Consider the following 22,949-nt stretch of genomic DNA (forward strand, 5'->3'; position numbering starts at 1 on the left):
GGAGATCGCAGCGATAACAAGCTTGAATAAAACACTTTCCTCTGTTTGACGGCGGCAGAGTAAACACGTTAGAATCTATTCCACCGTCTCTGAGTTTCTGCTCGTGGAGCAGAGTCGTTGAGTCTGAGTTAACTTCCTCTGTGGAGAAATGAAACTGACAGGACTTTCACAACGTAAAGGCCAGTTGCTATAGGGACGTATAAGGTGTAGTTATCATTGATTATTGTGAACGGGGATATGAGTCTTTCACTTAAGCCCCCGTGGAACCCTGCTGGTAAATGACTCACACAACCAGATCACACCAGACACTTGAACCCAGAGTATAAATAAGCATTGCATAGGTGGCACTCGTTGCCATGGCGACCTGACAGCTGTCACCAGGGGTTGTGTTGACGGAGGAAATGGCGGCCCTGCGGTTTTCACACCCCTCACTCTCCGCTGGTGGCGGCGGCGGCGGCGGCTGCGGCTTCATAAGATATCGACGCCCCAGACGTCAGCAGCGTGTGACACCCGGAACTGTTCACTGACGGAGCCTCAGCACCCGCATCAGCACCCGCTCACTCACACACACACACACAGACACACACACACACACACACACACACACACACACACACACACACACACACACACACACACACACACACACACATACACACACACAGATCCTAATGCCATTCAACAAATGTCATCTTTTCAATCTCATCCGTTCCTAAGCCCACTCTCTCGTTTCATCATCGATTATCTGAATCTTCTGCCGAGATTCATGTCCGTTGGCGTGATCCCAACGCGCCGGAAGTGCCGAGGCTGAAGCGACGTCCCGGCGAGATCCGAGATGAATTTTTGCCCCTGTGTTCCATCTTTTTATAGCGCAGACGGTTGTTTTTTCCGCGTCCCTTGCACTTTGACATATCTGTTTATATCTCCCACCCTGATGAAACACCTCTAACGACGGACTGGTGGTGTGAAGTTGTGTTTTTGTTGTGTGTGTGATTGATGCGAGGGCCAAGGCAGCGGGTAAGAGGCGGTAATTACTGCAGGTTTGATCAGGAAAGGGGAGAAATAGCAGAAATATAATGAATAACTATGCTGAATGAGCTATTAGCAGTTCATGTTTGCAGTGCACACGTGGGTGTACAGACGAATATCACCGGGTTACTTTGATACTGGTGAAATATTAAAATATGTGCTGAAACTCAGGGAAGTTCTGGGAAGCAGATTTATGGATGTTTATTCAGCTGGAAGGGGGCGAGGATGTGTTTTTTATTTAAGTGATCGATGTGACACTGGGGGCGGTCGTGTAAGAAGTGGCAGGTGAAGTGGTTTTGATCGGGGGGGAAGAGACGACACCAGAAATGCTCATGACCAGAGGTTTTCAAACACCCAGCTTCCAGCGCTGCGAGTTAAAATGATTTGATGTTTGTGTGTCAACAGGTTTTTAAATATCTATATTTGAATTCAATTATCCAGTAAATCAAGAAGTGTGTTGTTTGGACATTTTTATTTCAAGTGATTTAAAAATATTTGTATTTGTTATATTTAGCATTAAAGGGTATTTTAGGTGCTTATAAATATTCCTTATCTTCGAGGGCTTTCACACAAATGTGTTTATTTATTTATTTATTTATTTGGAGACCTTCAGACTTGTTTCATTTGCAGTGTGAGACAGTTCAGACTTTCAGACCAGTTGCAGGAAGTTCAGACGACATTAAACAACAGAAGAAGAAAGAGAAGCAGAAAAGCTGCTCGCAGAATCTTTTGCTGTCTTCGCCTCCGATGATAAAATGTTTTGAACGACAAGGACGTTCACTTTTCCGATAGTTAAACCATGATGATAATACAGACTCAGCAACTTTCTTAAATGCACTTTATCCAGAAAAGTAACAGTAAGCAAATACGATATAGCTGAATGAAAACACACTAACGTCAGATGCATGTTCGTCTACAAACCGATCGATGTGCAGGTACAGGACCAGGTTGACACAGCTCACACACGTGATGACGACAGGACGTACACATGTCATACAACAGTCATCAAATGTAAACAATGTAGCACAGACATGAACCTGGGGTCAGACGTGAAGGTGTAAACTTCTTCAGTGATAATCTCTCTTATAACTTCAGTTTATAGGAAGAATAGTTCTCATAATATTTGGGGAAGTTGTGCCGCTTTGGCAAATTGTGCTCCATTAAAATTCCACCAGTGGATTAATGTGATAGTGAAGAAATCCTCAGGAGAGTTCTGGATTCATAAGGAGCATCTTGTTTCTATAAATCTAATGTATGGATGTTTATTCAGAGTAGACATCACAGATAATGATATTACTGGGATCTCATTGCATCTAAAACTATGTGTATCATGTCCGTGTGTTCCGACTGGACTGAGAGTTATGACTCACAGCAGGAGCGCCACATCTGACGCAAATTGCAGCCATCAGGAACTGAGCGCTCCGCACCTTAATTGCCTCCGTGAGCCGAGTCTCACAGCCGCCGCCGCCGCCGAAGCCCTAACTGCCGACCGCGGCGGCAAATGAGTCTAATGAAAATACTGAGAAATTCCTGTTGCTGTTAGAACAAGGGCATGCACCTTTGTCTTTGTCCCCACTTCACCTCTCTCACTTAGAAAAAAACCTGTGTTCTGGGGCTAACCAGCGTTCACGCGTGTCTCGTGGCTGCTGAGCCTCCTCGGGGAGGCTGGGGGGGGGGGAGCAGGGAGGGGCAGGGGAGCAGATGGGGGCAGCAGAATGCCAAGTCCACTCATGTATGTAATGGTTACACTGAAGTGATTGTACAACATGACCCACCACACCATTCCCACTGCCCCTGCCCCCCTCCACCCCCATCATAATATCAGTTAATATTATGGCAGAAGACAGACGCACCGGTGATCCGTAACAAGTGGCCTCTCTGGAGAGAGCCGGTGCCACGAGACGCCCTTAATTAGGCCTGAAAAATGGCAGGTTGCTCCATCCGTGCGCTCCCTGTTAATCTGTCCTACAGAGCCGCAGAGTCAACTCCGATCCCAACTGGCAAATATTATTTCATCTTTGTCGCAGCTGTGAATAAGCCAATGGGCGTGACAGCCGGTGGGCGGCCGGAGGTTTTTCGAGCAAAGCTCACGGTGCAGGAGAGGCGGCGAGTAGAGCCAACAGTTCGCTGCTGTACCACCAGACACACAAACACAACAGGAGCATTTTAATTAATCAGGAATCAGGAGGGCGGTGGAGCGCACATCCGACAGGTACCCAGTCCACCCAGTCCGCCTGCTAACAGACAGCCGGCACCTCGTTGGGATTCAAACGGTGTTTTCACATTCAAATGTCAACCGCCCTCTTCCCCTCTTTTTGCTCTGTGTGTATTTTTGGGTGTAAATTTCATCATGAAATTTTCATTTTGCCCGTCTTCATTATTCAGTCCGAAAGTGCAGCGTCCCACCGGTGCACTTCATTGTTGCCCCAACAGACGACTGCATTGGAATAGAAGCTGTGATTGTGTAGCAAGTGGAATTGGTGAAAAATCAAGTCAGTTGTAAAATATGACGTTGCACATGTGAAACATAAATTCGAAATGTGAATATTGTCACATGGGATTTCATGATATTTGTCAGATAAGCTTTGAGCATTTCACATGCAGAATGCCATGATCTAAAAGTAAACAAATTTCATTTTAGTTTAGATTTAAAAACGACGATTAAAAGTGAAATGACAAAGAACACTGAATGTTTTTTTTATTTATAACTGAAGTTAACTCACACACACACACACACACACACACACACACACACACACACACACACACACACACACACACACACACAGTGCTTTGTATACTGGCCGAGGCTTCGAGCTGCAGCAGCACATTTACGACTGCACCACTTACAGACTATATAGAATTTGAATGCAGCTCGTCAGCTCGCTGGGTGGATGAAGATACAGGTCTCCGTCACCACCGGCTCGGCACTTTACAGCAGAGTAGCTCCTAGCTACACTTGATGGTGGGGGGGGGGGGGGGTGGGGGGGGGGGGGGGGGGGGGGGGGGGGGGGGGGGGGGGGCTCAGCTATGGCTGGCATTGAGTAAGCAATCTGTCTGCTTCAGCTGAGTAATTACAGATTTGCTGTACCTTTTCCTGCTGATGATGCTGTCATGGGCCACGGCTGTTACTGTGTCCTGGGGGCCGGTTTGATTGCTGGGGAATGACTTTGTTTCAGTATTGTCATAGTCGCGGTGCCATAATTTATCAGGCGCCGGTGCAGAGAAATGTACAAATGATGTGCTGAATGTGAAAGTCAGGGCGTATTGACGGGCGATTGATAGTTGCTGGAGTTGCTCTGAATTCAGTGTCACTGGGCGACAATCTTCTAGTGAGGATAAGTGGCGGGATCATTAACCAAAAATAGACATTCAGCTCTGGTAGATTCTTCAATAACTACTAATATAGAGTTGATGTTTATTCCACAAAATGATCTGGCCCCCAGGCTAAACTGTGATGAATTCAATTTACATTTAGCAATGTCTCAAAATACCTCGAGGTAGGTTGAATTGTAGATGGTGAACTTTACTTCTGTTATTTTGTGATTTTAACAAAAGTGAAATGAGAGAAATAATGAACATCCCCCAGCAAACAACGACGACCTGTTCAGAACAACCTCATTGAAACAACAGCCACATCGTGGTCAAGCACAACGCACACATGAAAAAAACAAAAACAAATGCACACATGAAATATTATCTTTCAGTTTCGCAAATGGAATCATTTGCTATTTTTGTTCACCCAACCGTGAGCTCAGCGGCAAACTCCGAAACGCGAATGCAAATAAGATATTTAAAAAGGGCCTAATAGCCATTTCCGAAACAATGCATCATTCTGATCAATTGTACTTATTCAGGTCTACACGCCTCCTTTACCCTCGCCTCTGATTGTATTTTCCAAATGCCACGAGCAGACGAATCGCCGCCGCAGACGCACAAGTCATTTAGCAACAATGAGGCCAAATGCTCAACAATATGAGAAGCTTCTTCTCCTGCAAAACCTCCATTCTCTGAAAATCTCCCACGTTCCCCTTTTCACGATACTGTGATGCATTTCTCTGCCCTCGTGCCCTCGTGCCCTTGTGCGGTTGATGGTCTAATTACAAAAGGGCTTCCGCACGGAAAGTCAAACCGTGGCAGATCACTCCTCCGTCCCAGCATGAGATATCACATTACGCTGTGATATTATTGCGGATTAGGACCGCGGGCAGAGTCAAGCACTGTCATTAATTCAGTTGGCTTTGACAGTATGGAATGAGAGCAACACCGCTAATGAACAATAACACCTACAATACCTGCTATTAAATCTTAAGGATGTGTCTCATCCTAATGATGCCGTTTCCCTGGGATGACCCGGAGCTGTGGAGAGGATGTGTGCACAGTGGACTTGTTTTGAGGAACAAGAAAGAGTTTTAATGGCTTTGAGAGTCAGCGGGCTGTCTCTGCGAGGCCAAACTTCAAGCGAGTGTGGGGAGTGGATAAAAAAAAAAAACGAAGGCGAGCTGGATCAACTGCAGAGGCATTTCTGGGCCTTACCTGTCCTGGCATCGCGTTTTCACAGAGGATGGTTTCATAGTCGATGGCAAAGACCGGTGCGTTATCATTTATGTCCATGACTGTGATGAGAGTGAGGCCTTTTCCGATCTGGGTCGGGTCCTCTGAAAAAGAGAAGGAGAGAAGAAGAGTCCTCGTTTAATTCGCAGTAAATTTTCCCCCCTCAACTTATCCTTGATGCATTTGACCGAATTATTGAATATTAATCTTTCTCATGTTTTTTTATTAATCGCAAAGGAGGAGGGGGGGGGGAGAGCTGCTGTGATGAAATATGCAGCGTGTGCTTCCAGCAGCTGGTGTCCTCTTTGCTTTGGAGAAGCCAAAGTGATTACACTCGATGCAGGCTTGTTGTCAGGGGGGGGCGGGCTGCGTGGGCAATCAGTGGGCTTCGCGCCTCTGTCTGCCTGACACGCTCTGATGGCTAAATGGCTGCGTCTGAGTGCAAGATGATGATTTAGCCTGGCGTCGCCTCCATGCCAGCCAGAGATGACGCGCTGACATTCGGCCCGGCTGATTTGATGGTGATAAAAAGGACGCGCGGAGCCTCGGGCCACAGACTTGTTGTCATTGGCGTGGTCCGGGCCGGGCGGATGAAATGTGAGTGACTGCAGCTGAAATGCACAACATCCCTCAACCCGAAGAGTCCCTGCACCCTCTTGAGTTACAAAAGAACCCATTTACTATAAATACTGTCATGAGGCGTACGGGGCAGCGAGCGTTGCTGCCAGTCCACGAACTCGAAGATGTTCCCGGCTGAAAACAGCGGCCGGGCGTCACTATGTGTCAGGAGCCAGTTCCTCATGCGTGAGGGACCGTCGTGACATTTCATACGGCTATTATTACATGCTGCCTTCTCTTTGTTGCTATATCAGGCGAGAGCTCACACTCGGGAATCAACCGCGCGGTGTGTCTATGTGTCCTTAGATGTAAATAAAAACACGTCTTTGAAGCGAAGAGTGATGAGAAGAAGAAAAAACGATGAATACCCTTTTTCACACTGCTCAGTCTGAAGACGTGAAAGCAGAGGAAGTGCCGAGCTGACAGGCCGCTTGTCTTTCTGTAACTTATACTGATGTGATGCAGCTGTCGAGAACTGCTCGGCAGATCGGGTGCAGATGATTGTTGTCGATTGCGTGACGGTGGTGAAACGATAGGAATGCTGAGAGAGAGAGAGAGAGAGAGAGAGAGTAAAGAAAGGCACTCGCGTCCTTGGAGGCATCGAGAGATGAACAAAAAAAAAGAAAAAAGGCACGCGGGACTTCTTCACATCACATTAACATAGTTCACCCGTGGGTGAGATCGCCCACCCTTAGTCAGCATCTCGTCCCCGCGGCTCAAAGCGACATGGAGGTCAAAGCGACCGCCCTGTGCGTGAATTAACATTCCCCGACAGCCCGACACGACCCCAACGATTGTGTCGTCCGCAGCAGAGGAAGGTACGGGATGTTATGAAGAGGATGTGAGCACAGACAGGATCGGAGGTTTCGTGTATTTACACAGGTTACGAACTAAAACGCTAAATGGACATTCTGCAGATTTACCAGAGTCTTTATCTAAACAACGGGTGTTTGGATTTCATAGAAAGATAAAGCAGCCTTCACATTTCTAGTTAGCAACTGGAGTGAGTTCATGAAAACTCCCAATTTTTTATGTTTCCAGCTGACTTGTTTTAAAGTGACATTTTTATAATAGACTTGCTGATTACTATGTTTAAAGTTGAGGTTAAAGCTAAAAGGCAAAAGAAACTCTATATCAATGTGTAGAAAACATGACAAACGACGTATTACTTGGAGCCTATTGGTGTTTAAACCTGCTTTGCTTTATGATGTAAAATAAAACAGTTTGTAGTTTCAAACAATATTTAATGTTACAAGAGCAAAGAAGACTTTTAAAATAAGGAATAATCAATGTATTTAGTGAGTGAGCATATCAAACAATGTTAGCTGCAGATTGTCGTGGTTTAAACTTCCCCAAATCCAGGAAAGATTCGAAACCAGCTTCCACATACGGAGAAATATATATTGTTTTCTTCTTATTTATGTCAACAGTGTTGTTAGTTAATGAAATAGTGTGAATTGCAGCTAATAGCTTAAATTAGAGCAGATGCACATAAACAAGCTCAGGCGTGAATCATGTTGCATTTGCACAATTACACTAAATCATACGCACATCTTTTGCTTCTATATTGATGCTAATATCACTGCTTTTGTTTTTAATAAACATATTATTGTTAATTTGCAAACTCTCTCCGTGGTATTTTTGTGAAATGTTAACATTATTTTCTGCCTCCCCCTGCACTGTATATTCTCTGTCTTGTTATTTCTCTACGTCTTTTTGAATAGATTGCAAAAAGTTATATCCCTTCCTTACACTTTTACTTTTGCTAAAAAAAGCCTAATTAAAGGTTGATGTTTCTTCAGAGGGCTTCAGTGAACCGTTAGCTCTGACGACTGTTTGCTTCAGGTAAACTCACGACTCTCAATGGCGAAGATGGTGAGGTTGTGGACCGAGTTGGCCTCGCGGTCCAGGGGCTTGGCCGTGCTGATGATCCCACTCAGGGCGTCCACGTTGAAGAAGCGCTCCAAGTCCGTGTTCCTGTCGATGGAGTACCTGGACACAAACACACGGCCGGTATACTTTTAAATGCTGCTTTGGGAAAGTGGTATCGATCCAGACGTTGTAGTGTTTCTTCTACGTGCGACGAAAGATGATTGTAGTTTGGTTCCATCATCCTGCAGCACCTTCTGTTGATGCATTACCAACTTTAATCAATCAATGGATTGAGCTCACGCTTTATATAACGTGTACAATTTTCCTTTTTTATCAAAAAGTGCACTTGAATTTCAGGTATTGCAACAGGAACTTGGAACTTTATACCAAGAAACCTTATTAAATTTCGATAAAACTGAAGGCTGTCTACTCGTCCCTCAGCACACAACACTGATCAAACCCTTTCAATACACAGCAACGAGAGAAAATTACAACTTCAATTAGCCTACATCCAAAGGGTATTATTGCAATGTAATTTGACTCTTGTGGCTGCATTAGTTCCACAATAATTTTAATTTCAACAGATGTAGTGCAATATCTTGCCTCGGCTGATAACAGTCACAGGAGCAAAAAAGAGGCAATTTACAGCTACAATGGTGCAGTAATTTGATTTTCTGATTAAGATTAGTAACAATCCAAACAGGGCGAGCATGAATGCCGTACAATGTGCATTCAATTAATGCAGAAGAGGTGGGATCTTGAGTGGGACACGGCACAGATTGGTAACGCGAGTGCTTGTTTTGAGTAATGAATGCCACGGCACAAGTGTCGAGCCTTGACCCTCCTGCAGGAATGCCCTTCTCGTGTTCAAGATGGCATTTCACTTTTGCAAATGCTGCACTCCTTGGCCCTCCCACCATCTGGCCTCTGTTTTTGTGAAAGCCGCATGGGGACTTTTTCGAGGGTCCTCAGATTCCTTGTGATTGCAGATAACGTGGAGCAGTTGACTGGATTAACTAATTAGTCTTCTTTACTTTGGTTTTATCAGAATTCTTTGGGAAATTCAAAGTTAATTGTGAGTTTAAAGAACAGCATGCGAGTGAATCGTCGGTACCTGATAGCGCTGTTGGAGGTGTCTGGATCGTGGGCGGACACCCTCCCGATTGAGGTGCCCACTTTGGCGTCCTCCGAAATGACCATCTTGCTGAGCGGCGAGGAGAAGACGGGCGGCTCGTTCACGTCCTCCACCGTCACTTTGACCGATGTGGTGTCGCTGAACGGGCCCGAGGTCAAGAAGTTGGAGTCAATGTTCCTGTTCGTGGCTTCGACTCTCAGAGAGAAGCTGCTCTTCGTTTCGTAGTCCAGAGGCTGGAGGAGACAGAGGAAGAATATGCAACGTGATCTTCATTTTCAAAATAAGATGTCAGGCAGCCAAGGGTGAAGGACCAATTATGTATTACTACTTTTATACCAAAATTAGCAAGTATATATGCATAATTGACAATTGCCACAAACCTGATTATGAACATTTGCATGTGTCAGGTTTCCATCACTGACAATTGGATCAAATTAAAAAACCATCATAGTCATTTGACCTGAGAATAAAACCCTATTGTATTCATTCCCATTTCGGACAAAAGCCAAATGTTAGTGCAGGTTAGAGTTATTTTTTAACCAGTATGTAAATCAGTGCATCATCAATAAAAAGCTGAGATATTGATCCCAATTAAGGATCTAGCCTCTAAACACCCATTACAATCTCAAATGGCTTAAACAGAGTCGCTCTCTGACGGGTTATATTTTGAGCTCTGAAGGCAATTACATTGATTTGAAGAGTGTCACGGCACATTGTGAAAAGTGTTGTGAAATGAACGCTTTTGAGACATTTTGTCATTTTGTCTGGATTATCGAACTCCCCATTGCAACACATAATATACTTCAGGACACCATTGATTTGACACTTTCATCGTCAGCGACTCTCTCTCCCCCCGATGTTGTAATTGTCTGAGTTTGCTGCAAAACAAACAGAGGATCAAAATGGCCCATCTGACGAGTTCTGCTTGGGCCCGACAATGTCTCTCGCTCTCGCTCTCTCTCTCTCTCTCTCTCTCTCTCTCTCTCTCTCTCTCACTCTCACTCTCTCTCTCTCTCTCTCTCTCTCTCTCTCTCTCTCTCTCTCTCTCTCTCTCTCTCTCTCTCTCTCCCCGTCTGCCGCCCCCAAAAGAGCTGCAGCGATGTACTGTCACATCCACGTGGCCTGCGGAGACCGTTTCAAATCTTCCGACACCCTCGAATGTGAAGTGCTGAAGCTCTGAAGCATCTGAAAATGAGGCAAGAATGCGCAACAAATTTCCCCCGTATAAATGAATCAGTGGCTTTGTTACACATTCAACTTGAGAAGTTTTATTTATTTATGTGGGCGGATGTCAATGACATTATTTATAGCATCTCGGTTCCCTCGGTGAGAGGAGTATTAGAGTCTCTCTGTTCCCGTCATCAATCACCGCTGTGATCTCTGCGCTGTCTGTCGGTTCGGTAGATAGCGGCGTGTTCGGAGCCGCTGGGGTGCCGAACCTTTCCGGTGACCGCACTACTTCTGTCCAAGCTGCTGGAGATGGTCACTGTTGATTTGTCATTAGTGATCATCACTTAATCCGAAGGGTGCAGGAGACACTTTGAAACACAGGGAGACAGATGAAGAGGAGAGAGGGAAACTGGGAGAGGCAGCTCCACTGATGTCCTCCAGTAAACAAGCATTATGCAGCCTGGAGCCCACAGATCTCACCGGATCAAACATTTGTGAAACGGTTGCAATGTTTGTTTTTTTGGATAATTCCTGATTATAAGAAATTGCATTAACGATAATGTATTATTTTCACCAGAGGTTGAATTAATTCTGAGGGAAACGCTGCAGGAACCAAAAGCAATAACGTGACCATCTTGTCTGTGGCTCTTAGCTCCATTAGTTCTTATTGAAGATGAATGTCCACAGATATATCATTTCCTCTGCACAAGAGGGTTTTATCAGCGTTTGTTAGTTAGCAGGACGTCACAAAAACCACTCAACCAATTTTATGTGAAACTCTATAAAGTTTGATGCAGATTCGGAACAGGGGGCGGATCCAGGATTCCTTTTTCCACTTTCTTTAACATTGCAAGATGAGGCACTTTGCAATATTTTCAGTGATTTCTCCGAGAATAATTCATGGATCTTGATTAAAGACTAAATCTGAGGTATTTAGGCGACTGGTATCTATGAGTCTTGTGCAGTTTGGCGAAGATCCAGATGAAAAATCCAGATCTAGTGAATTAAAACGTGGTTTCATACAAAAACTCCAGAGCCCATGATCAGAGTAATAAAGTTAAATGTCAGAGAGTGGAGCTGTGCGGCTCGCTGATGTCTTTTTAATGGTTCCTGGACAACAAAGGAGGTTCACGGCTCAGAAGAATAAGCCACAGTATATTAGGTTCTAGGTTCACAGGGAATATTAGTCAGTGCGGTCAATTCATTGTTGGTTTCAGGGCTTTTCATTGGATTCGATAATTATCTTTAAATCCCATTTGATATCAATAATTATCGCAATAAATGTCAGATAATTATTATATTTTAAAGACTAGTTTTTTTACTCCTGAGTGAATATTGTGGTTTTAAACTCTTCTTCTATGTGTTTGCACAACAGTCAACATATCAATTTATATTGGAATTTTGTCATTTTGCTTGTTGATGACATTTATAATGCAATAATTATCAATATTGTTTTATTGCCCAGGCCTAGATACACTACTACATCGTTAACAGTCATCACACGGCTCCAATCTACATTTCTAGTAACACTCAATGTCATAGCAGCTGCTCCGTACAGGGCTCTATCCAACAGCCTGAACATTTTTTCCTACGTCTCACTGACTTGCAGAAAAGAGGCTTCAGAGCCAAATACAGGCAGAGAGTCACGGTACAAAGGTTCCAGCTTCTAACAAAAATATTCACCAGAGGCTCCATTCACAGTCTGACTGAGTGTTTTCTGTTATTTCATGAAAGGCAGATTGTGGTTCATGTCTCACCTTTAGCAGGACGATCACCCCGTCCTGTGTGTCGTCGTCTGTTGTTATGTTGAACGTGCCGGGCCCGTCTCCGTCCATGATCCGGTAGTCCATCTCGGCGTTGGAGCCTATGTCCGCGTCCGCCGCCTTGATCCTCGCCACCACAGATTGCACCGGCAGTGACTCCGGCACCGAGTACTGATAGCTCTCTGGAAAAGAATGGACAGGAGCGGATGTTGGTAATGGATGTGCTTATTTCACTCACCAGCTCACCTTCAGGCGGCTCAGATTCTCTTTTACACCCTTTCAGCTTTGATTTGGTCGCGTGGCTCCTCAAATTCATGTTGCATAACACGGGCGGGCGGTGACACACGTGGGATAAAGGGTTTTGCCTTCACTTCATTCTGCAGCACAGGCAGTGGGGAATGCAATGGAGAACTCCAGTTTCTGCAACTTTTAAAGCTGGAATCAGCTGGACGGGCACATACAGCTAACTGCAGAACTTCAAAAAGTGCAGTCTGGATGTAATGGGTTATCCCTTCAACCGAAAAAAAAGAGAAAATGTGCGAAAGAAAATTACCAGGAGTAACAGTAAGATCCTTTCAGTACCTTTCAGAGGATGAAATGTCCACTCGAAGATTCTATTACTCCGAACCTCTCCATTGTGTTTCCAGAGCTTTTGTCTGACCCTTGGGATTTAAAGTACTCTTATAAGAATAAAGCAGGGAATCATATTCATAATCATAATCTCCCAATCACCATGGTAGAGCTCATTACCAGACCTTTCTGTGTTCCTCACAGTGTCTCCCTCAGCCACTGTCTAAATGCTAATCTGCCTGACATTGTTTGCCGCCATGTAATCTTTATAATGGCTTTTTAATTTGCCGTGGAATAGCAGCTCTTTAAAAGACCAAAAAATTGCTTTCCTCCCTCCGTTTTGCCCCCGTGCGCACACACACACACACACACACACACACACACACACACACACACACACACACACACACACACACACACACACACACACACACACACACACACACACACACACACACACACCCTCAGCCTGTCCTCTCATGCATCTAACCTTGGCTCCTCTCCCCTCGTCTCTTCAGAGGACTACAGCTATAGCTCCTGGACTCTATCAGCTCTGATGCTCCATAATGGTCTATCGATTCTGACCCATGACCCCTCCAGTGCGACAGCGGGAGCCAAAACCCAGAACTTCTTCGCAGAGTGACAACACCGGGTTAAAATGCCATTGATGACTTGTTGTGCGAGCTTGAACCTGTCTTTCCTCCCGGGGGCCGGCAAATTGACTCGGCTTCACGGCAGTCCAGCGGTGAGTGCACCACCCAGACGGTGGCCGGGGCTATCAGCAGTAAACCGATTGCCTGCGCTTCGGATTATCATGAGAAGCACCGCATGCCTTTGAATCCTAAAGCTCGTCCTGGAAGCCATTAGCGGCCCGTGAAATAGGCTGACAACAAAAAACGGAGCCTGATTGATCCTGGTATCCAAGGCCGAAGCAGCCCCCCGGCTCTGATGAAGAGCAAAGCAGGGTGGTGCACACCTTGCAGGACGGCACTTTTTTTAATTTGGTCGTAAAAAAAGTCCAAACACAAAGTCGAAAACACAAATCCAGGGAAGTTATAGAGAGAAACGGGGAACGGGGTTAGGGAACGTATGTGAGTGCGTTTTGCTTCTGTTAACGAGTATTTTCTGTTTAACTTTATTCTATCGCAGATTAAAAGGAAAATGATTCTACAGTGTTCTTTCAGATAGAATCATATTTTCCAATGACTTCTTTTTGAGGGCGGAACATAGCAGCCGAGTCTTCTCAGTGAACTCATTGTAGCCGTTCCCTCGTTTGGTTTCTCTGGGTTCAAGTGTTTTTCACTCTTTAAAGGTCCAGTTCAGCTGGAGCCAAAACAAAAAACACTGCAAATGAAGCAAAGAGCTGCTGGTTTTATTCTGATGGCTGAGCAGCTATGACAAGTTTAATTGACCCTACAGGGACAATCATGGCTGGAGACTCACTGTGAGTGAAGCGAGGCGGGTTGTCGTTGACGTCTGTGAGCGTGACGGTGACGGAGGTCGTGCCGGAGAGGCCTCCCATCTGGCCGACCATGTCTTTGGCCTGGATGACGAGCACGTACTGGTCCCTCGTCTCCCGGTCCATGTTGGGCAGAGCTGTTCTGATGACCCCTGAGCAGAGAGGCACAGAAGGAGAAGGAGAGGCTTTAGGGGTTTTAAACCATTGTCAGATTTACATCCATTAAAAGACCAAGCTACTCACTCTTCTTTCTTTACCACCCAGTTTTCTCTCTGAGCTCACAGATGACTCAACACATTGTTTTTAATCAAATAGTAATTTCTATTGTTCCAAATTTCAACAAATCCACCGTCAACTGCAGAAACCCCTCCTGAGGTCCAAAGAAAAATATGTTTTCATAAATAAGTTATGTTCCCTCTTGTTTTCATATGCATTTTGCTAGTTTAACTTCTATCAATAAGACTCATTGTTGTCTGAACTTTTATTCCACAGCAGAGCTTTAAATGTCTCTAGCTCACTGTTGGTTTTCTAATACAAAAGCAAAACAGAGAATATTTAGAACAGGATCAAACGACTAGTATTATCACCCTGTGGTTGTACGCCTTCATCAAACCTTTAAAGACTGATATCTAAATGGTTATTTTTTGGAGTCCAGGGGAAAACTGGTCATAATTTGAAGAAATCCCCTGAAGGCAGGTTTGAGATATCATGTCCGAGAGGCCAGAAACATGGGAGAACTTTTGACCAATGACCAGTCGAATCCAGTTAGTCAACATTAGTGCCGTATTTGAAACGTTTCTCTCGAGCCATTCTTTAGATAACAATGCAAAAATTGTAATTTGTAAGGCCACCATGACCTTGACCATTTGACCAGCCAAGTACAATTCCACATTTGCCCCAAATTCAAAGAACTTCCCTGAAGGTTTATTCCTTGAGAAGTTGCGCTCACTTGACCTTCGACCACTGAAACCTAATCAATTCATCCTCCAGTCAAACTGAACCTTTGTGCCAAATTTTAAGGAGCTCCCCTTCAAGGGATAGTTCACCCAGAAATGAAAATTCACTCATTAGCTTCTTACCCCTATGCCGATGGGGGGGGATGGGTGAAGTGTTTGAGTCCACGGAGTTTCAGGGGTAAACAGTGCAGCTGATTAGTGAGCGATCTTCAGACGTAATAAAACAACAGAAGAAACACAACACGCCTCCATGTTGCTCGTGTGGTGTCATCCAAGTGTCCGGAGGGTTGAATCTTCATTTTTGGGTGAACTATCCCTTTAAGGTTTTCTTGAGATATCATGTTCTCAAAGACTCGAGTCCTCCAGCCAAACGCACACATTAGCTGGCTGACCAGTAGTAAGTACTGGGAGATTATTCATATTCATCAATATGAATTCTGACCGGGAACAACCTGTTCACGAAGACCCCTCAAGTGGCAATTATAAGAAAACATGACTCGAGGGGTTAATGGGGGATGTCCATAACGGCTGGGGGGGGGGGGGGGTCTATTTACACAGCAGCAATGAATAGTGACTGGTGTGCCCGGCAATGTGCTGTCACTCCACACAGTTTAGCAGTCTGACATATGATGAGGTTAATGTGAAGACAATGTCAGAGAAAAAGAGCACAAGCAGGAGGATATTTTCGCCGCCAAGCGAGGTGTCATCTGTCAGTCCCCCTGTCACGGTTGATCTGTATCAGAGGAGGATCAGAGATGTGACAACGCCGACATCAAATGACTGGCATTTGTCTGGAGCTGTCTCCACCTGAGCTGCCAAATACACCAGCCAGCGTTCAGCCGTGTTCTTCGTACACATGCACAAAATACTAAACCCGCTTGTCGGGGGAAATCTTTTCATTAATGACATTTATTTTGAATCTCAACTTTATCTCTTGACTACAAACATGATATTTCCTTAAAAAAAAAATTAACGCCGCGCATTGAAATGCAAAGAAAAATTCCCTAATCCTTCAAAAGCAATCACTGTTGCTTTCAGAGTTAATGACTTGCCACACAATGTGTTTCATTCATTAAATGGCACTTATTAAAGATTCCCACAGAACACGGAAGATTACTCATTAAAAGCCTCACAAAGCCGCCGCACACGGCTCCTGAATAAATGAAACATTTTTTTCGTGGCTTTATCGTATTCACAGCCTGATGAAGCAGATCAAAAGGGGGGAACTCTTGCTTCCAGTTTTGCACCTGAAGAATTTCTCTTGATCCTTTAAATTACACAGAAGTTTGACATGTAATTTAGGTCCAATCCCACAAGAAAGGGAAATAAAAAAACCCATTATACTTAATTTGTAATGACGAGTGTTGTAGATTTCTCAGTCCTCTGCGGCCTTGACTTTGTTGTTTTCGGACGTAGAATTACCACAAACGTTTGGATTCTTATATGAAGTAGATTAAACCTTGTATTTAATCAAAGCTGAATTCATCAACGTTATTGAAAACCTCAAATGACTCTAGTCTACACATCACGGAACCTTGCTTGACATTTTCCAATCATCACCCAATGATGACAAGTTTTTCAGGTGATAAACTGTTTTGAAACAGTCTCATTCACCTTCTCAAACCCTCCAACCCACGACCATTGACTTTAAATAAAGATGGACGACATGACGGCTCCCAGTCGTAAACCCTGCCTCCTCCATGTGAGTGGACGGGACACAGACCAAACAAAAAAAGTCAAAGTAGACGTCAAATAAATGTTTATCAAATATGGTCCCTGTCAAGTTAGGCAGTTCTTATCACATGAAGATATCTTCACCTCAACATTTTATGATTTACGTTATGGGGACTTGCTTTTTGTCCCCATAAGGAAGACAAGTCCCCATAATGTGACTGTGTAAACGAACTGACGTCCCCACAACATTAGTAGTACCTGGAAAACAAAGACACACACACACACACACACACGTAGAATTCACAATTAAATCCAGGAACAAAAGAACAAACAAATCGAGATAAAGACATCTGGAGAATAATGAAGACGCCTCCTGACCGTCAATTTCACTGTACTTGAAAACAAACAATTCCATTTTGGTGTTTCATTTTCTCTCTCTGCCATCTTTTATTAATGTCATTACAGCCCCTCTGGCTGAGAACTGTTAAAGAGTGCTCTAACTAAATGGCTCAGTTAGCTAAATTACAGTGAGCTGTCCACTTCTTTTATCTAAAGTCCCCGACAGTGGGACGGCTGTGGTCAATAAAGCAATAATCTTTCGCTGTTGCCCTACCAGACCTGCCATTTCAGTCCCTGCTTCAAATAACGAACAGTGGGGACGTTCTCAGGCAGCAGAGGGAAAACACGGCGGCCGAAAAAGTCAAAACATGTCACGATGCTGAAACACAGACAATTTCAGCATCTGTCGGTGGATATTTGCCCGTCTGCTCCGTTTAGCCCTGACATCCTTCCTTCATCCATCCATTCATCACTTCTCTGTTGCCTCCTCCACGGTGCAAGCTTATAGCCAATTAAAGAGCACCACCACTGCTGTGGTGCCTGCTGCCGTGACACCTGTGAACCCTGTTTACCACGTTGCTTCAGAAAGGGCTACTTTAAGCCGTCAGTCCGCCAAGGCTCCCTTAATGCTTGGTAGACACAAACAGAACAAAACTTTTTCTGTTCTCAACTCCATGCAACATCACCACGGGGATGGAGCATGGATGTCTACACTTGAAAGAGGCTTCATTTAACATTCGGGGGAAGTAAAGGCTGAGGAGGAAGCTGGGTAATGGTTGGATTATAATGACAGCGGCAAAGCATGGCTCCTAAAAGGTGAAACAAAAAGATGTTAAGTTTGTGCAGCCGGCAGTGAAACAAAAGGCTGCTCCCACTAAACCGTAGATAGGCTTAACAACACAACTGATATACTTATTTAATATCAGCTTGGTGTGTTGGCGCCTGAGAGATATTGGTTGTGGTTAATGATGCCATGAATCCTGATTCTAGCACAGACAAAAAGAAAAAAACACAAAGAAAAGAGGAAAAACAGCGACATGTTTCTGTTCCCGTCTGGCCAGGAGCGCACACTTCTCACAGAGCGCTGCTGCTAATCCACCCGGCGATGTTACAAGGCTGTTGTTTGTCTGCTGGGTGCCAGCCCCCTCGCTCTCTATCTCTGTTACCCCGTGCGGCGCTGGTGTCATTCCTGGGGAGAGGCGATGATTAAAATCCTTCTGTCGGTGTAACGGCGCAGCCCTCGCCTCTGCGCTGTGACTCCTCGCCTCCGGTGCAAGCCAGACGCATTGTAGCCATGCATTTATCTAGCTGTCTCCACAACACTGGCGGCAGACGGGTGGGCCACGCTCCCTGCTAAAGCCCAGATAGTTGACATTTGTCTCGGGGAAGACGGAATAAAGGGTGCAGACATTGGGAGGAAACCCTCTGGCTCGGCGTGCAGCTATGAGAGGTGCTGATGAAGGTGATGAACACTCAAACATGAAGGGTGCGGCGGGTGATTTGCCGGAGCCTCAGGCGGTCCACTTACAAGGAATAGATCCCATAACACAAAAAAACAGGCCACACAAACAGGGAATAAAACCCCCGGCACAGGTGGTTTATGACCGAGTGACATTCTAAGGATCACGCTCTAATCACGGGTCACATCGGTCACCACACTGCACATTATGGGGGTGTGAGGGTCTATAAATGTGTATATATGTGCGTGTATATAGATGATTGGTAGAACCTAGCCTAGATATATGAAAGGACCCCATGAGGCTTCAGTGCAGACGCAATTCAACCGGCATATAGAACATAAACAGCTATAATTTGTAATACTAAGTTGAAAGGAAGCGTGTTCGTCGGTGCACACACACCCGAGCCTGTTGTGTTTGTGATTAGAATGAAAAAAATTGCCCCCCCCCCTCTCTATATTACCTGTCTGAACAGCAGGAGGCAGCCAGATTTATATCTAGCCTTCAGCTGTAATGCTCTCGATTTAGTGCGGGCGCCACAACAACAGCGTCTCGCACACAGCCCCCCCCCCCCCCGACGACACCCAGCTTAAAAAATGAAGGCAAAGAAAAAGCGCACGTGATTCTAAAAAGGCCACGCTAATATCTTAATCACATGCTGATCACAGCCGGGCCGCTCGCCTCTGCACCTCAGAAAGTCCAAGTCTCACGTGTGACGGGCCGGAGGCGGCCATTGAGTACACAGTGATTGTTCCGTGGCCTTTTCCTTTATTATTCAAGCGCTTTCAGTTTAATTAGATTCTCGAGTCCAGACAAAGCTCCGTCCGCTCATCCCTCCATCACCTGAGCACCTGTCATATTCTCCTGTCGCCTTGAGAGGCAAGCTGTGTCACATCTTGAACACCCCCCCCCGCCCTTCAGAATGTAATTTATCCTCTCACTCAGGTACTTGGCATTTCCCACCAACTAAATTCTTTCTTTTGTTAATCCTGCCATCGAGGTTTGTTAGCATGCAGCTCCACGGCGTTACTGTGCGTGGATAATTGTCTCTAAGAGGAGACGCCACATCGCCGAGATGTACGGAGCTGAAAGCAGCTGTTCAATCCTCCTTGAGCCTGCCATCAATTAGAACGCGGTCCTCAACAGCATTAGCATTTCTGCTTCACCTTCAAACCAAACGACACGCTATCAATCAATATATATTACAACATGTGGCTTAGCCGAACACCTTTAGGCGCTGCAACTTATGTATTTTTGCCGACGGTATGCATTGCTCGGAAGTTACTGGAGCTGTTCAGGATTAAGTACTTTTCCCAAGGGCACCTTGTAGATTCAATTTGGGATTAAGAACCAGAGTAAAGGCGAGAGAGAGCCAGGATGCTACCCACCCAACACTGGGTCAGACGCGTTCTCCTCCCCCTCTGACCATCAGCCCTCTTGCCACTTAATCGCCAGTGCAGTATTGCAGTGTGCAGCTTAGAGTGTATTTCAGCCCAGGCACTTTGTCAAAGTCACTCTCTGCTATGGCCCAGGCGTGTGCTGCAAATGGGACTAATTAGTAACGTGCAGGGACAGAAGCGCAGCGCTCATCCCACAACACTCAATCCAGGGCCGGGGTCCAACAGCCAGTGTCTCTATTCCGTGAGTCGCTCGGTATTGACAATATGTTAACAGCAAACGGTTAACACAAACAATGTGGCTCCTTTCACAGCCAGCACTGAGGGCGGACACAGTATTTAACACCTGTGGAATGTATTTCCATTTAAAGAGGACGAGTATCAGAGGGACAGAAATAACACAATCCTCCTCCTCTTGGAAAAAAAATGAATAAACTCAGCATTGAAATGCTCTCAGACTCAGTTCTCTGATTCAACAGTATTATGGCGAGTAGCCTGTGGTGGCTAATGCTCGCAAACTATTGTGTAACTGACATCACTGCCACTGCCAGGGAGTAAATGTTGTCACTGGCATTTGGTTTTGTTTGGTTGCTTGTTAGTTTGCAGGATTACGCAGAAAATACCGGACGGATTACCACGAAAACTTGGTGGAAGGATGAGGCAGGACACTCGTCCTCATTGCTTCCTTTAACTTTCTTCAACACATGGAAAAGGTTTATTTTTCATTTACACTGATTTCCCAGGGAATATTTCAGGACCTTGAGAAATAAATCTGTCATATTTAGGACACTGGTGTCTATGAGTGTGTGTAATTTGATGCGGATCCAAATAAAACTCCTGAACTAGTGGATTTAAATGTCATTTCACACGGCTGTAGGATTTTTTTTCCACCGCTACGTGGTAACAAATGGAGCTTGAAAACCTGTAACTACCTTGGATGTGTAGCGGAGATAATGGATTCAGTAAAGAATCAAGAGTTTAGGTGAATCTTCAATAGTTTTAGAACCATGTCCAAATGAATTTGATGGATTTTAGTGCAGAGTTTAGGGGCAGAGTTTGCAGAAGTGGGCGATCGACTGAGTGATAATCTAGTTCTCTTCTGTAATTACCACTTGTTTAGTAAATGTTAATCCGGCTCTTTAGTGGAGGCAAAGACAACAGAGGCTCTGAGGCTCTCTTCAGATTGACTGACTGTAAAAAAAACTACAGAAAAGTGTCCGTATCCGACCTTTAAATATTATTATTTAATCAAGTACACAAAGAAATCTAAAGATGTCGTAGTGAACGCTCAATTTAAAACAGAATAAAGGCCCCACTGGTGTTATCTGATGACTTCTCCCACATCTCATCCTCGTTGCCTCCCAGTATGCAGAGTGTACATTAGTCCAGGTCGTAGAGATTAACTCTGGTTAGCACAATCGACTGCGAGAGAACACAGGCCACTTACAGTCAGCAATTATAACCTATTAAAGCTTTTGAAATATAAACCTCGGGATTTAAAGAATCCACTTAGCTTAATGAAAAACACGTCACCACGCGGGTCATTGAGTTGAATGAGTCTCGGGAAAAAAAACATGATATGGGAGTAATGGGGTCTTTATGGGGCGGACGTGCTGTTTGAACGTCACTTAAGTAAATGCCTGCTCTCGCTGTAATTGGTCACCGATGATGGGTTTGAGTGTTCATTCAAACTTTGTTAAAAGATCATTGAACGCCCACAGGCAGGTGGTCAGATTCCCACTGATTCTGCACCAGTTCAATTTCTGCTGGATGCTAAATACTGAATGAAGTAAAATAAGAAGTGGCAGGAATTACTGTGTTTTACCTATACCACCACGAATCCAATATATACTGTGTTTTCAGGTGAAATAAGTCAGTGGTGAGTTTATAAACGGTGCCGCTGTGTTAAAAGTTAATGACACTACAGGATCTTGGTTTTTACAGGAAACCAGCAGAGCATTTTCAGTAGCATAAATTTTTATTTCCCCAAGGCAGCTCTTCTTGAAAGGTAACTAAATGAAGATGAAGACGAAGGTAACTGAGTGGACACTTTCTAATATTTCTCTCAATTACGGTTGTGCCTTTTCTGGGAGCGGTGTGGGGTGGGGGGGAATCATTAATAAACTTCTATAAACCAAAAGAGGCTCCGGGACAGTAACAATGCTGCTGTAAAATCCTGCAGGATTTCCCCATTGACACTCAAGTTAATGCTCTATGAGCTCTATTTCTTATTTCTTTACATTCGGTGTAGTATTAACGTTTCCCCTGTCAAACAAGAGAGGACGTCGTCACACTTCGCTGAGTCAAGTCTCCCAGGGAGTCCCGCCTCTCCGACGGCCATCCCAGCTGTTCAATTCAAACCGATACGGCATTTTTGTAAATCCACGAGATCCAAGTCGTCTTCTACTCGGATGGAGAGAGAGAGCTGAGTATAATCAGTCGTGGTCGGGGGAGAGATGGGCAGCACACGGCCGAGGCTCTGGCAGGGGCCCAAGGGCTATATCTGGGTGCACATTTAGCTGTGTGTGTGTGTGTGTGTGTGTGTGTGTGTGTGTGTGTGTGTGTGTGTGTGTGTGTGTGTGACAGGTTAATAAACCAGCCATTGTCCCACAGAAAGAGCACCGATGTGGGATTTATCCGTGTGCTTAAAGTTTTATGATTAAAGCTACACTAAGCAACTTTCGACACTTAAACGTAAAAATCACTGAGCAGACGAACCTTCTTTTCAGAGGCCGACTTTTCCCCTTCGTACACATTGGGAGCAATTAAGGTCTCGGTGTCTTGCTCAAGGAAAAGTGGGCGGGCGGAGCGAGGAATCAAACCAGCAATTAATGACCAAAAAACTGTACATTTCCATTGAACCGGGTTTTGTGACCCCGGGGAAAAGACGACTGTTAAAAAGTGAGCCACATCAACATAAAGTGATGAAATGTCAGAAGTGTGTTCACGGCTGGTT

The 22,949-nt window shown here is 44.9% G+C and overlaps 1 protein-coding gene across 3 annotated transcripts in view; it reads right to left on the minus strand.

Moving 5' to 3' along the window:
• Positions 1-22,949, minus strand: part of cdh7a (cadherin 7a) — a 105,554-nt gene that overhangs the window by 33,148 nt on the left and 49,457 nt on the right. For all 3 annotated transcript variants that reach the window (XR_004612327.1, XM_034572441.1, XM_034572442.1), the window contains exons 5-9: positions 14,155-14,322; positions 12,136-12,323; positions 9,188-9,441; positions 8,057-8,193; positions 5,566-5,687 (exon numbers count right to left, since the gene is read on the minus strand). Coding sequence is in view for 2 of the 3 variants with exons in the window: in XM_034572441.1 (XP_034428332.1) it covers positions 5,566-5,687; positions 8,057-8,193; positions 9,188-9,441; positions 12,136-12,323; positions 14,155-14,322 (869 nt within the window). In the remaining variant the exon portion in view is untranslated. The remainder of the gene's footprint in view (positions 1-5,565; positions 5,688-8,056; positions 8,194-9,187; positions 9,442-12,135; positions 12,324-14,154; positions 14,323-22,949) is intronic.

Source organism: Hippoglossus hippoglossus, chromosome 20, assembly GCF_009819705.1.
Source record: "Hippoglossus hippoglossus isolate fHipHip1 chromosome 20, fHipHip1.pri, whole genome shotgun sequence".
Lineage (NCBI taxonomy): Eukaryota > Metazoa > Chordata > Actinopteri > Pleuronectiformes > Pleuronectidae > Hippoglossus > Hippoglossus hippoglossus.